This window comes from Nylanderia fulva, unplaced genomic scaffold, assembly GCF_048542155.1.
Source record: "Nylanderia fulva isolate GAGA-0341 unplaced genomic scaffold, ASM4854215v1 Scaffold13, whole genome shotgun sequence".
Taxonomy (NCBI): Eukaryota; Metazoa; Arthropoda; class Insecta; order Hymenoptera; family Formicidae; genus Nylanderia; species Nylanderia fulva.
Window position 1 is genome coordinate 656,094 of NW_028189518.1, and position 15,629 is coordinate 671,722.

The 15,629-nt window shown below is 38.7% G+C and overlaps 1 protein-coding gene across 2 annotated transcripts in view; it reads right to left on the reverse strand.

Moving 5' to 3' along the window:
- Positions 1-8,707: 8,707 nt before the first annotated feature.
- klu (zinc finger protein klumpfuss) overlaps positions 8,708-15,629 on the reverse strand; it is a 64,602-nt gene continuing 57,680 nt past the window's right edge. For both annotated transcript variants that reach the window (XM_029304822.2, XM_085479741.1), the window contains exon 2: positions 8,708-15,474. In XM_029304822.2, coding sequence (XP_029160655.2) covers positions 13,795-15,390 — 1,596 coding nt within the window. In that variant the 5' untranslated portion in view covers positions 15,391-15,474 and the 3' untranslated portion in view covers positions 8,708-13,794. The remainder of the gene's footprint in view (positions 15,475-15,629) is intronic.

The window sequence follows — 15,629 nt, forward strand, 5'->3', positions numbered from 1 at the left end:
GGTGCATACGATATATATTCCGAGATAAGCATCTTCCGTCGGCGTGCGCACGTCAGTGCGCGTTTTCGCGTGTCACCCGGCTGATATATTCCCGACTAATGATCGCGAGGGATAATTACGATCCCGTCGGCTAACAATTTCTCTCGCGCAATTCACTCGCCCGTATTTCTCGATCGGCGTCCGATCGATGCCCCATTACTGCCGGGATAAATGAATCGCGAAGACGATAGAATCGGAGGTACATCGATGTGATACGTCTCTCTAGATTAGAAAATGCATGTCCCCGGTGAGGAGAGCAAAGCGCACTACTCCGGAATTCGCTTTATTTGCGCGCGGCATCGACCGCGATTCGGTAAGAGGTCGTTCGTCAGGAGAAATAACGATTATGCGCCAGCATTAATTTCGCCGGAGATACTTTGATACAATTTAATCGCGTCGGAGAAATACGATATCGCTTTTAATAGCAATCGTGTCAAATGCTACTTGCTTACTTCGTTATCGTCGGATATAATTTCTACTAGTGAAAAATATGTCAGTATATTTCTACGTTAGTATCTTGGTATTATCGCGAGCGAGGGTCGATTATTTATCGCCGTCGCCGCGTGATGTATATATATATACACACACATATATATATATATATATATATATGTATATATTTTCCGATATATCGTGCATACGTGTATATCTGATTTTCTCGTATATAAATACTTAATAAGTTAACGCTTTTTGTTTTTCTCATCCGACGATAATATTTCTGCCATAAATCTCTCCAATCTACGTATTATTACCTCGACAATTTAATATCAATAAACTCGAGGACAGATATGTCTTAATGAAACGCAATAATCGTATATATGAAATAACGATGACTTTTCCATTAAATACTGAATAGTTGGGAGATCTTCAACCAGATATCCAAACGCATATATTATTAGCGATATATCGCGTCTATTCCCGAAGAATCATGATGTATACGCTGGCAGCGCGACTAGTAATACAGAGGAATAATTAATGCCCGATACAGTATAATTACCGATACTAATCCCGAGCGCTTTAATCTCAGACGTGAGTCGAAAAACCGTGCTAATTGACCGGCGCGCGCGTGTTAATAACTAAGTGTCGCGGCGTATTAAGCGGATTATTCCGCTATGAATAAGCGTATTATCGCACCGCAAACCCCGCGCGATCTTCGGGATTTTTATCTTCGGATACTGTCCAGAGAGATCTCGACTCCTTGGCTTTAAAAGCGCGGCGAGCGGCATAAACACCACAAAAATAACGCGAAAAACGCGATAAAGATGGATTATCCGCAATTGCGATTCGTTATGCCGACGCTTTTGCAAATGTTGATTTCAAGAGAAGCGCTGTAAAAAGAAAGAACAATAACGTAACATATAAATATTTATAAATATGAAGAAACATTAATTATATGTCTTTCGTATTCCAATATGGAGAAACAGTCAAGGTACAGAATAAGGAAAGAATTAAATTCAGGAAAAATGTTTTCAGTCCCATTTTAAAATCTTATGCTCTATCAATAAATATTTTTAAAAAATATAAGACTCGTAATATCACAGAAGAAGCAAAAATAGATTGTTAAAACTAATAAAAAAAAAATCAAACTATTTAGTGCGTAAATACTTGATATTTATTATCCAGAAAAAGATGAAAGAAGAAAAAATAAAATTTAAAGAATTTGAAAGGTATGCGAGACTCTTAAAGAGAGTATACGGCTTGGCTAATTCAGCGATTCAACGCGATAAACTTGTTTAGAACAACGAGAACCGTTAGAAATACAGCCGAGATATAGTCGCGAATAAAAAACGAGACTTTACAAGACGAAAGAGAAAAAAGGAGATTCTGCTCGCGAGAGACGATCTCGCGATAGATAACAGACTCGTAAAAGAACACGGGCGTGTACATCGTGAACCAATGTGTTGGCTGAGGGTCGGCTACCGCGATATTCAAAGTTATTGAACACTCGCAGCTCTCCTTTATATACATACAATAAATATATTTCTCGCGCCGTTCCGCGTTTCTCGCCGCGAAATTTACATTGTGAACTCGTTTTCGGAGACCTCGGAGACTTTAATATCCGCGGCTCGCGTTCGCGTGGCGTTCCGTGCCGTGCCGTGTAAAATTAGCCAGGTAATAGAGATAGAGTTTGCACGCGTCCGTATAGATACGTGTACATACAGAGAGGTATCCGGATGTAAGTATCCCGCCGATTTGCTGCTATCGCGACCGCCTACGCCTAAACGCCAGGGTGACTCTTCAGCGACGTCACATCGCAAAACTGGTCCCTTATTTCCCTCTTCTCGCGAGCGATGCATGATATTTCTCCTTAACATCCGCCGATAGAATCGTTTTACTCAACAGACAGAATACTGAACACGATAAATTTTGCCCTACGATAGCTATTATACACTCGATTACAATATCGCGACAACAGATCTTTTGTTAAGTTCGCCAAACAGCTCTCGCGGTTTACTTTATAGAATTGCCAATTGTTACTCGATAACATGCGGAGTGACATAAGTTATTTGAGTTTTCCGGCATTTTGCGAAGTTCCGACTGCTTATTTAATGATAAGCGTGAATTCGAGAAAATAAGTAGGATACACCTTTGAAGAAGGAAGGAAATGAAATTTAAAATGAGATATCGCGAAATTCAGGAGATTCCGCTATTCCAGGGATCGAGTTGCAACGTCGATACTCGTCATTATAGGTCGACCGAACAGTTCGAAGAGACTTCTTGGCCATTCTGTGAAGCTCTTCTCGTTCACGACGCCGCGAGGATCTAATCAGCGAAGAAGTTCTCGACGTGCGTGCGAGAGACCGGATGCCTCGAGGTCATATCGTTGCAAGAAAAGTTGCGCATCCCCATGCTTCCTTTCCTCGGCGCGCACACGCGTTTCTTTCGCTATATGTATGTATATACGAATGCGCTACATCTCTCTCCCGCATCCTCTTTCACGCTTGAACTTGTCTATTGTTGGTTTCCGGTCTCTCGCCTCTCTCGCAAACTGGTTTTTGTCGCGATCTCTCTAATGTCACGTTGCCGGACAAACGTAGCGCGATCTCGATCCAGCACCGACTGTATAATAATCATTATATTTTTGAATTTGCAGCCAATCGTGCGTGCTTTCTGCCTTTAGAAAGTATATGTATGCGTGTAAACACAATAATGTAAAACATCGTCTGTTTAATGGCATCGACGTGATATCTAGACTGCTTGCGGGAAAAGTATGAAAATCGTAATTATGGGTTGTGGGTATCGTGAACAGCGGCTTAAGTAAGACTGCGAATGACAAGACACATATTTGCATGGAGAAATTAGAAAATACAAAAATAAGTACAAAAACAGATGCTACTTAATAAATGGATCGAAGCTAATTTTCACAGATTTACTTAGAAAAACATTAATTAATTAATTAAATTAAGTAATGAAACATAATATTAAAATTTCGATTATTCGTAAATATAGTTGAATGACATAAGAACCGAAGGATGAAACCAGGATGTCCGCAGGATTTTTTCCAGAAAGGAGGGCATAATTAAAATTTTTCATTTCTTATTTTTTGTTCTCCCTTAATTTTTTTGTTATTTTAATTTTTGTTACATTAAATATGCAAATAAACTCCAGTATTTATGCAAAAAGAGAATAATTTTTTTACTGATTTCAAGAAGAAACGATTGCCCTCCTTCTGCGGACGTCCATGGATGAAACCTTAGGAGGAGTTCATTACAATATTTAGGCAAACGATATATAATTTCGATATGCGCGTGACTCAATGTGCTATTCTAATCTTCGACTTGCCTTCGCAAATGCGATGCTTATTAAACCGACTCGCTTGGCGACTGGTCGGTCCTAAGCAAAGTTCGTCGCAGCTCATCGTCCGTTTCGCGACTGTAATTTACGAACGCATCGCGCTCGTTAATCTTAGCGCTCGCGCGATTCGCGCGCGAATCCGCGGATTTACGCCGTGCCGGGACTTGACGGCGCTCATTACCAGAAATTAGGTGTTACGGCTGGAGGCGCCGATAATTGTAACGGTTCGATTCGCCGGTACGTTTCAATTAGCGTCGCGCTCGTGAATCAAAGCAATCGAGCGATTCGGCACGGACCCCTCGCACTCATCATCAATGACGATTATCCGCTTCCGTTGTTCGCTGGCAAAGATATCGATCCTTACAATCGATCGATTATTATCTCGAATTTCCAATTCTCTGCAACAGTCTCTCTCAAAAAATTATTTTGAATTATTTAGGCCTCTTTTCTGATATTATCAAGTTGAAAATCTTGTATAAGAAGAAAATAAAATCTATAATATATATATATATCTGTTATCATTTTTTTAGAAAAAAAATTAAAGTGCAGAGAAATAAGATCTTTCTAAAGGAGAAATGCAACACGATCAAATTATTTCTATTCTCAATAATACGATCGGGTAGGCTGCAGCGATCATTATTATTACCAAGTATAGTGATCGAATGACGGTGCCAATTCGCGGCGACAACTCATTTCAGTCTTGGCGACTATCTTGGCGAACGATCGATATTTTTCCGTGAGACGGGCAAGTGGTTCCGCGGCATAAGAGACGACCGAGAGATAAAAAGAGATAGGAAAGAGAGAGAGAGAGAGAGAGAGAGAGAGAGAGAGACGTCGGCGAACGAGCAGAGAATACGAACAAATAGATCACGGGAAGGGAAGCGAGAAAGGTTGTCGCGACAAAAAAGTGGGACCGGTCCGGGGACTTTGGAGAGCCCAAGCATGGCGGTGGAACGTGGGTGGAACGAAGAACGGTGACAGGTAGGGTCGATCTATCGAAGGAAGAACAAAGAAAAAAATATATAATAAAAAAAAAAACGAAAGAGTCGACCGGGATCTCTCGAAGATGGGGAGTGGCGCTTATAATTTCTAGTGAATCGCACGCGCAGAGTACATGATTTTTTTTACTCGCGTCCACGTCTCAGGATCGTTTCCTCCGACTGATGATTTATATTTGCACCGGCGATCCCGCGTGAATGAGCGAAGAAACGAAACGGACGCAAGAATCGCGGAAAGGAAAGGCGGCACTTCGCGACTGTGGGAGGAGAAGATCCATAAATTGCCACTGAAGCTGCTACTGTTTGATATTTTCTCGTAATTATTTGCGCGTAGGATCCTTGCAAAAGTGAGCGCAGAATAATGTTTAAAGTGGAATTATTATAAAATAAATATATTATGAATAAAATCAAAATATTAAAAAATAAAATAAAGTTATAAAATTCTTAATAAATTATAAAATAAAAATAGTTTTTGTATGTTATAATTGAAGATATTTGTGTGTGTGTCAGGCATTTAATTAATTTCACGAATTACGGAAATAAATATTTTTACAAATATGTATAGATACTTCTTAGAAATTGCATATATATTCAAATTTAGAATAATTATTTATTGTATATAGACAGCAAAATATTTTTCAATGTTATTTTCATTTATTTGTCCTATGTTTATTAGTGAAATATAATAGAAAACAGATCGTGCGCATTTCGCAAATATATTTAAGATTGTTTGACGGCTAATGTTCGCGGAGTAAAACTATAATGAAATAGAATAGGCGAAAGAAGCACGATTCGCCTTGTCGACACTTTTTCAAGGCTGTATGCTGTTTGGTACTTCTTAAAGTATCATAGCATCATCACGTTCTTGCACAGAGATAACGAGATGACGAGAGTTGTTTCCATGCAGCAAGAATGATATAAAAATAGTAAAAATAAGGAACTTGTACCAACAGACTTTTTTCTAGTTTACTTATATATTTAATAATTAAAAGCGCTTTGTTCGATCGATGACAGTTAAATAAGATGTTAATTACATTTTATTTTATCGTACAAGGAATCATACATAAAATGGATTAGTTTTTTTTAGAAATAATTTAAGTTAAGTGAGATTGAATTAAATACAAATTTTATGACAAGTAAAAATATGATAATAACATGTATTGCATTGTTATATATTGTATTATCTTTCTCTTTGTCTCTCTCTCTTTTTCGTGAAAAAAAATAAGGTAATTCGAAACATTAATTAAAAATGTGATAACACAAATCTCGCGCATCTCTCTGATATCAATTTCTACAAATCTGTGAAAATAATGCTATAAGGATAAAATGTGCCTCTGATAAACACGAAAAACAGCATACGTAAAGCAAAAGTGAAACTCCATGTATAAATACATCGAGCCACTATAACTGTTTGATAATGTAGTATTAATTATTCTTCGAACGCACGGTAAATAAGGGCTATTTTGGTCGATATTAGCTGATATTTGCATTCACATGGAAGAAAAACACAAGGAATTTCGGTGCGATGCTTATATTTTTCAAGATCCTTGCATCTAATTATGATCGCCTGTCGCAACTGCAGTTCACTTGAAAAAGTCGTGTATTAGTGGATATTGTTACGGAGATAGCGCATTGGCAAGTCGATTATTCGTATATCCCTTACACGAAACGTCGATTATTCCATTACCGCTTATCCGGGATATCGATCGCGCTGAAAGGGAGATGTACGTTTGGTGAGCGTATAATGAGGTGTATACCTGAAATTCCAGAGTTCGAGCGCGTGATGTAAACACGTCCAGCCGATTACCGATATTCGTTCTCCGGTTATAGATATAATACGATTCTCGTTCTGCATTCTAAATGCTGCATTAAATTTTCGATTCATTCCCTTGACAGCGATTAATTAATTCACGATTACCAACATCTGGAGCAGTACAATAATATATTGTATTTATCGTTTTAATATACGCAATATATATATGTATGTATTGTGATAAGGATGTAATTCGTACGCGGCAAATTTTCAAATTCGATTTTCTCCAAAATAAAATCTCGTGTTTATATGAAAAAGAAATTAATCGCGATACTGATTGAGAAATTCTCGTTTCTGATTAGGTATACAGAAAATATCTTGAAAAAAAAACAATCATATAGATATATTTGATGTTTGTCATTTTTTTTTGTTTTTATTTTCTCAGCGAGTTGTATCAGAAGAAATTGACGATATCACTATAATATGCAATATTTATCTTGGATTTTACGATAAATACGCTGACCTCGCAATGATTAAGAATCTTTAAAATATAGTCAGTTCACTTTATGAGTTATGTAATAAAAATTGTATACTGACGATAATGATTTTATTTTCGATATATAATTTCATCAACTTAACGAGATTCTTTGATAAATTTAATCACAATAAATATGTAAATGTAAATTTGATGAATGAATCACATAATGGAAACTTTAAGTGTAAGAAAATATGACATTGACCCTCTTCGTTGCTTGTGCATCCATTAACGCCGGAAGAAGAACGCGTATCGATTATTTGTGAATTTGTAAAACGGTTGGGTCAGGTCGGGTTATCGATGTTGCTTCCATCATGACGTATCTGCTTTCCTTTTTCACGTTACATCCTCAGTCAAACACTTTGTACGGTCCGCTGTACATTCGTAGATATTTCTATAGCTGTCAATAAATGTTTTGAATATATACTAACATGATATATAATATTTTTTAAATGAATTATGAGCTGCTTAACATTTTGATATTTATTTGTTTTTTTAGATAATTAAAATTTTTTTAGAAGAAAAATATATTTTTGATTAAAACTATTCAAGACAAAATTAAATTTTAGGTAGGAGTGAAATAAATATACAGCAAAAGTTTATAGAGAGGTCCTTTAGCAAGGAACAAGTAACGTATATATATATATTTCCATCGTAGATGTGCAGCACATACAGGTTCCTGTCTTTATTTCGATGTACAGATATGTGGATTATAAATTCGTGGCAGTAGAAAAGAATACAAAGATGACAAAATGAATTTATGCCCTTCTTGTTAAAGGCCTTGAAATATTTACAATACTGCAGCAGATATCGTAAGTAGTGTTGTGCAATATATGTATATATAGATAAACGTTATCAAGCGTTGTACAATAATCTCTCTAATCCAATTTTCTTGCTATATAAATCGGTATAGTTATCGCTTAATCGATTTTTTCAAACAATTGTTTCGTATGATATATGATCAAATTGTATAAAGTAGCACTTGAACTAGGATTTAATTAACATCTATACTCTTGATACTAGGTATCATTTTATTTAGATAATAATCACGATTGTCTTGCACAACACTAACTGCCGGTGTATATAGATAGATTACGAGTTCTTAATTACGTATATAGATAGGAAAGAGCTTTTTAACTCTCTTATCCGAGAATCGCATGAAAAAAATAATTCGCTCGGAACCTGTTTCTACATAATTATCTTTGTTTTCAGCCTTAAAATGATATGTGATCGACATCTTCGCATACTCATTTATTTATACCCTAGATACGAGCTCTTAAACATTGCAAGGCACCACATACTTTCCGATATAATGAAAATTATATATAATTTAATTGCTTTAAATTAAAATTGAAATTAAAATCACCTCAAGTCTTTAATTATTTTTTTCTATACTTTGAATCAAAATCAGTTTATATTATTAATTATATCAAAATATGTTTCTCAGTCAATATTATTATATTATACAACTTTGTTACTGCCTTAAGAATTAATTTCAAAGATAAATCGCACACACAATTAAAAAGGAAAAAATTGCAACAGAATATAACAGGAAAAATATTGGGTAAAAATGACAAAATACGAAGGTGAATCGTTGAAAAATTATATTTTTTCCATTCATTGGCACGAATCGTAAACACAACATAATTTATAAATTAACGTACACAATCATCTTCAATAATTTACACAAATCTCGTGTTTCATCGTTACAAAAGATAATATACTTTCGCTTGGGAGTCGGAGATCAAAATCTCTTTCCGAGACAAGCTTTTTTTTGTGCCATATAAGAAGAAGGAAGGGGGATGAGCTTGAGATTCAAAATATTTTTTTGTTTTGATAAAGTCGAGAACATGACAAATATATTATTATAAACGCATTATTTTTATGATACCACGTAAGTTGAATTCTCTCTCCCTCCCTCTTCCGGTTCGGTGACGGAATGACGGTAAGAGATAAATGAGTAAAGTGGGAAACTAGAACAGGGCTGAGAAAAAAAGAAGGAAGAAAGTGAGGAAGAATAGATGAGGAGAGAATAGAAAGCTTGACTCATGAATAACAAAATAAATAATAGAAGCATTAAACATGATTAATCACTTAACAACGTAACTAGAGATAATAATAATAATAATAATAATATTAATAATAATAATTAATAATATTAATAATATTAATAATAGAAATAAAATAATAATCATACGAATGGCTACACTTGTTAATAATTACAAGAACAAGTCTGGCACGGCGATCGCTTAACTGCCCGAAGACACGTCGAACGTGTTTGTTCCTTTTCCTCACGTCTTTCTTTACTTTAAATTACTACAGATTTATTACGCAAGAGATTCTGTCAGTTTAAGGCTGAATCAGTGCGAGGGATAATGTCAAGTCAGAGATCTTAATTTTTTTCTCGACAATCGTCGAAAAAATTAAAAAAAATAAATAAATAGAACGAAATCGAAGATTGAATGGCACTTGAATTAATCGCATGACTTGAATGTGCGAATAATTATTTTCCGCTTATATAGGATCCTGAAGTGTATTGAGCAATTCACTTTTCAATGCGATATACAAATGAGTAAATCCATTCATTAACCTATGAGTATTAATTATGCGAGCATTGGAATTAATTTTATTATTCCGCTACACGAAACAAACTTTTAAAAAATTAGAAACGACACACTTGTGAAATTGTCGAGATTAATAGAGAATAAATCGACAACGAAACAGTACGCTGCAAAAGTTTTTTAATTTTTAATTTACGAAACAAACATAATAATTTATCAATTTGTAATGATTTGCAATCTAGAATAATTATTTAAATAATAATAATTATAATTAAATTATTATCATCATATCACGACAATGATTATCGTCATCACATGCTATATATTAATCACGCACTTACTTATTGATTAACTTCTAACTCATTGTTCACGAAAGCACCAACAATTCAAAAAAGTTGAAATTTAAAGAAAGAGCTAAATAATTTAACTTTTTTTTAGTACGGTCGGTTTTTTACCACGCGTTCATATTTAGAGTATTATCAATTAAAGGATGAAACAATTATTTATCATCCGATTCGACAATTCTCCCTCGCACGTTGCATCGTATTATATAAACACCGCTTTCCAAGCAATCGTTCGATCGAGGGGGCAAGTAAAATGGCAAGCAGAGAGCGACAATACCTTCTCCTTAATAGCTACTTACTCGTCCCATTCCTCTGGAAACGCTTAATCGGTATTAGGTAGATAATTAGAAAAAACCTCGATATACAAAAATACAGATATACGTACTATAGGCGCGCAATTGTGCGTGCCACGTATCAGTGCGCGCTGATACTTTTTTTTTCTATTTACCGGCGAAGAGGAGGAATAAGAGACACATCGGGGGAGGGGGGGGGGAAGTACACGGAGTTATATATATATATATATAAATATAAATATATATATATATAGGATAAGAGTGTTTTAAGGACGAAACGCGCTCGCATCCGGTCCCTCGAAACTGAATAAGCTCGAGAATTAATGTCGGCGTTACTATGTTGCTCAGCGAGTCACCATATTGACTATTTGTCGTAAAACTATGTGGAATTGACGTTTCCGAGACGAGAGACGAACTTGTTCGTCGAAGCCGAACAAACGGATAATACTACGTGACAGCGATATGTCATACATGCGATTCAGAGAGACGGAATATTTTCTTCCTCTTTTATCATTTGTACTAACTAATATATAAATATTATAATTTCAACAGTGTTATCAAATCGTTAATCGTGCATATATAATCGAATCACTCTCTTTTATTTTCCTCTCTAATTTTGTATCTCTCTTCGACGAGGAGGAAGGAAGAGGAGTGACATTTTCCGTGCTCCGTGATTCCATTATAATGACATTAGCGTATTCGATTTGCCGTTCACTCGACCCGGCGACCTTATTCGCGCGGAGATCATACAGTTCGAATATACTTTAAGATTGTCTTCGTCGATTCACAGCGCAAAAGATACCTGTCCGATTCGCCCTTCTTCGCTTAAGCACCACAACCAGTTTCGATTAATCGCGCCGCAACGTATACACACTTGATTTTTATAGCAAAATGCTAAAAAACTTGAGGAAACCGTATATCGATTCCGACAGCATTTATTTCTCACTTAAAAAAAAAAAAAAAAAAAGAAAAACTGATCGACGTCAACCAAATCGTCTTTGATGACGTTCGACATAATTTTCTTAGCTTAAAGCCTCGCATTTATATAATTGAGTTAGACACGTATAAAAAAATATTGTATCTGCCTACTAGTGTGCGGCGGCGCGAATAATTACAATAGTTACAATAATAATGAACGCAATAATAATGTCAATAGTATTTACTCACTAATTAACGTTACTTCTATACGCTTTATTATGCTTTAACGTCGAGCTTTCTCCTTTCTTCCTTTCTCTGCAGGTACAGATATGTTTTTTCTTTTTTACACTATCGCCCTTGCAATATCCTTGCAATCGATGGACTCTGAAATGTCCGCTGCAAAAGGACGACCGCGATTACATATTATAACTATTAATATATCACCGTTTTTCGCAAGTTTTTTCGGCTTTTCTTATAGGAAGTCATCTTAACAATTTTTCAAGTAACAACAACTTGAGCAGGTTTCGGGCGAATCGACGAGGCAACCAATGGCGACTCGCTATTTATAGATATATAGACACGTAGAGAAAAATATTGGTGATAAATAAACTCTCGACGAGAGAGAAATGATCTCCTTTCATCGGTGTAGACTTGGTCCTGAATGATCGATGTTTCGTTTTGCATTACTCTGGCGAGAGATAATCCTCACCATCTCGTCACCAATAATTTTTCTCCGCAAAAATCGCGACGGAGCTTGACGGATATGTTCTAAACAATGTAATTCTAGAACTGCTCATTGGAGTCTAATGAATCCTCTCCATATTTCTTGCCATATCTTCAATATATAAGAGATTAATATAATACGATTTATTTAAGCCATATTATGCACAACAATTTGCATTATATATTAATATATCTTTCAGCTAAAAAATACAAAGAATAGGAAAGATAGAAATATATAACGTTATGTGTCAAAATCGTGGATTTCATTAGATCTCGATGTGCAGTTTAACGTGAGGATTTGACATGCGTATAATCCGAAATGTCGGTTTACAAAAAATTTGGCACGTGTATTCGCGTCGCCGACGGGCTACGTTCAAGTTTTTCCTAACAGTCAACGGTAAAGATTGGGAAAGTCTTTGAAGAAATAATGCGCGACTTGATCGATTATATACATACGATATTATTGTGGACACGTGGTCGTTTTACGAATATAAGAAAAAAAAAAAAAAAAGAAAAACACGATTCGACTCTGACGCCAAGCACTTTTAAGCACCGCTTTCATGTATCTCCGTGCATCGCGCTGCATTTGCGCGGACGAGCAGGAATGCTTTACGTTCAGCTTCTGTTACTTAACTTTACGCATCGAGAACGAGAGAGCAGAAGATGTATAAAGAGAGTATCGGTGATATAATAAATTTTTCACGATGACGGTCGGAAAACATTCGAGAACAATCGGTGATTAATCGAGTTTTAAGAAAATTTTAATAGAAATAATAGAAACATTTAATTGCAGATTATTTATTAAGATAAATTTGGAAAGACAAGTAAATTTGTTAATAAATTATTACAGTAATTTATATGAAATTTTTTTAACAGATTGTTCCATAATTAATAAAGTTTTTACAAAACTGCATGTTGTGTTGTCGGATTGTTTTCCGGCTGAAGTCGTATAATTTATGTTTACGTCACCACGTAAACGAGTGCCGCGACGAAAGGTTTGCGAATTTCGGAGGTTAAAAATATATGATTTGCGAATGCGGAATCAGACGGAAGATCGAAGACGTACAATAATACTGTTTGGCATTGTTCGCGTGTGAATATGGCGCGATCACATGAAAGGATAATTGATCTCTATAGGCAATTCGCGGAGAATCATGAAACAAAAAGAATCATTTATTTTTTGACAAATAATATAAATATAATATACTCACGGGAGCGAAGTTTCTATCCATCACTCAGTTCTTCATGATGCTATTTCGACATGTGAATTTAACTCTTTCGCTGAGAACGACGTGTAAAGGGAGATTTTAAAGCTTGAAAAGATCGCAGAACTTTGAAATAAACTGTTTTTCTTTGACAGCAAAACTATTTCTGTGAACTGTCAATGTTACGCGCACACTATCACCATATAATCATATTTTTCCATATTAATATATAAATAATATATAATAAGTTCTTCGAGTTTCTCAATATGCAAATTTCAACGCGACGCAGCGAAAGAGTGAAATTGACGCGTCTTAGCTGCAATTCCTCCCAAATATAGTGGCCGTTCCATAATCTTAACCACAATCACAGACTCTAAATAGCGTCTGTCGGGGCCCTGAATTTTCGATAGCAAAAGAATCCTCCGATCTCATTAAGCATCAATCTTTCTAACGTCCGGCTGATGTCGCGGTGTTGACCGAGCGGCGACCTCGTTCCCTCGAAGCGTTTCTCCGGAGCCCCGATCGAACCGCGAAAGTCGTCCCTGGGGATCCTCGATCGATCCTGCCGCGATGTCCTCGCTGGCATCTGCTGCTGCCAGAGTGCAACCAGGGTCATCCGATTGGCCGTCGTCATTCGGCCTTGATCACCGCCGACGGTGCCGCCGTCACGTTCTGGGTAAAAGGAGGGCATTCTTCGCTACCGAGCAGACCCGGTTCTGTCTTCGGGGTCGGGCCGTCCGCGCATCGATTGTGGGTCTTGAGATGCCTGGTGATCATGTCCCTGCGACAGGCCGCGTACGCGCACTGCGGACACTTGTACGGTTTCTCGCCGGTGTGGGTTCGCTGGTGGGTGCTGAGGTGATCGGATCTGCTGAACACTTGCCGACAGACCCGGCACGTGTACGGCTTGACGCCGGTGTGCAATCTCATGTGCCTGGTTAGCATGTCGGATCTAGCGAAGCTCCTCTGACACACGTCACATAGATACGCCTTCGCCGAGGCATCGTGGAGGCCCTGCCGACGATGCCTAGACGCCATGTGCTTCGCCAGACGATCGTGCAGACTGAACATTTGCCCGCACTCGGGACACACGTAAGCCACGTCCGCGCCAGGTGCCATTTCCTCGACGACCGGTAAAACCTCCAGGTTGTAGCGTACCGCGACGCTCTCCTTCGTGGTAGGTGACGCAACATCGCCCCTCACTACGGGAACGTTTACGGCACCGCGTGTCACGACGCCGGACGGCAAAAGCTGAAGAGACGGCGACCTAGCGGAAGCCGCCGCAGCCGCTGCCGCCGCAGCAGCTGCGGCGGATTGTAACGTAAGGTTCTTCATGGAGAGATCCAACGGCGATTCCTGGGGACTCGTGCCATCGCTCTCGAGGGAACCGCTTCGCGGTGGATGGCTGACGACGGAAGACGACGACGAGCGAGTAGTCGAGGCGGGCACCCTTGTGTCGTCCCATCTAGGCACCATATCCGAGTCAGAATGACTTCTCCCGCGGAAGGTGTCGCCCGGCGACGACAATGACGGCGTCAGGTACTTGTTGTGCATATACTGCTCGAATATGCTGTACGTGCCGCATATACTGCTGTAAGACGCGAAGCTGGTTCGCGACAGCGGCGTCTGGAGAGACGTCGCCGTCGGCAGCATCATCGCCGCCGCCGCCGAGGCGGCCAGGGACTGCGAACACTGGCTGCACATGCAGTCGGGATACTTGGGCGTCGACAGCCGGTGATTGTTCTGGTAGGGCGAATAACGGTGCCGGTGATGATGATGATGATGATGGTACGAGTACGAGCGATACGGTCGATGGTGGGGATGATGATGATGATGATGCTGTTGACCGGTTTCGTGGAGTTCCTCCTCGCTCGGCGTCACCGATTCCGTGTCCTTCAACCTCAACGGCAGCTGACCGATTACCGGAGTGGTATCAGCGGCGGATCGCGACGACGATGATCTAGGCGAGCCGAACACGTCTTCTTCCTCGGATACGGGACCGCTACCTTCGAATCTCAAGACCTCGCCTTCGGACGGCGAGCTCCGGTGAGCTTGCAACGTGTCCACGACCTGTTCCAGCCGTCTCCGTTTCTTACGGGGGTTCCGATGGTTACGGTTAGCCGTCGCCGCGAGGGTGTTGTTGTTCGTGCAAGATGGTGGGGGCGGCTTGGCCGGACCCGGGGGCGCGGCTGCGGCGTCCTCCACGGCGCTCTCGGCCATCGTCATCGAGGATGCGCGGCACCCGCCGCCTGGGCCCCTTATGCCACCTACGACACCCTCGGCTACCACCGTACTACCTCCCACCTCGTCCTGAAACAATCCGAATGAGGATGGTGCGATTACTCGGGGATGTCTCGTTTTAAGTATTGACGTTTTAAATTCTTCAGCAATTTTTTTCAATCCTTCCTTGTTAATAATAATTAATAAATTAAATATACGGCGTTGATGATACTGAAACAACACAC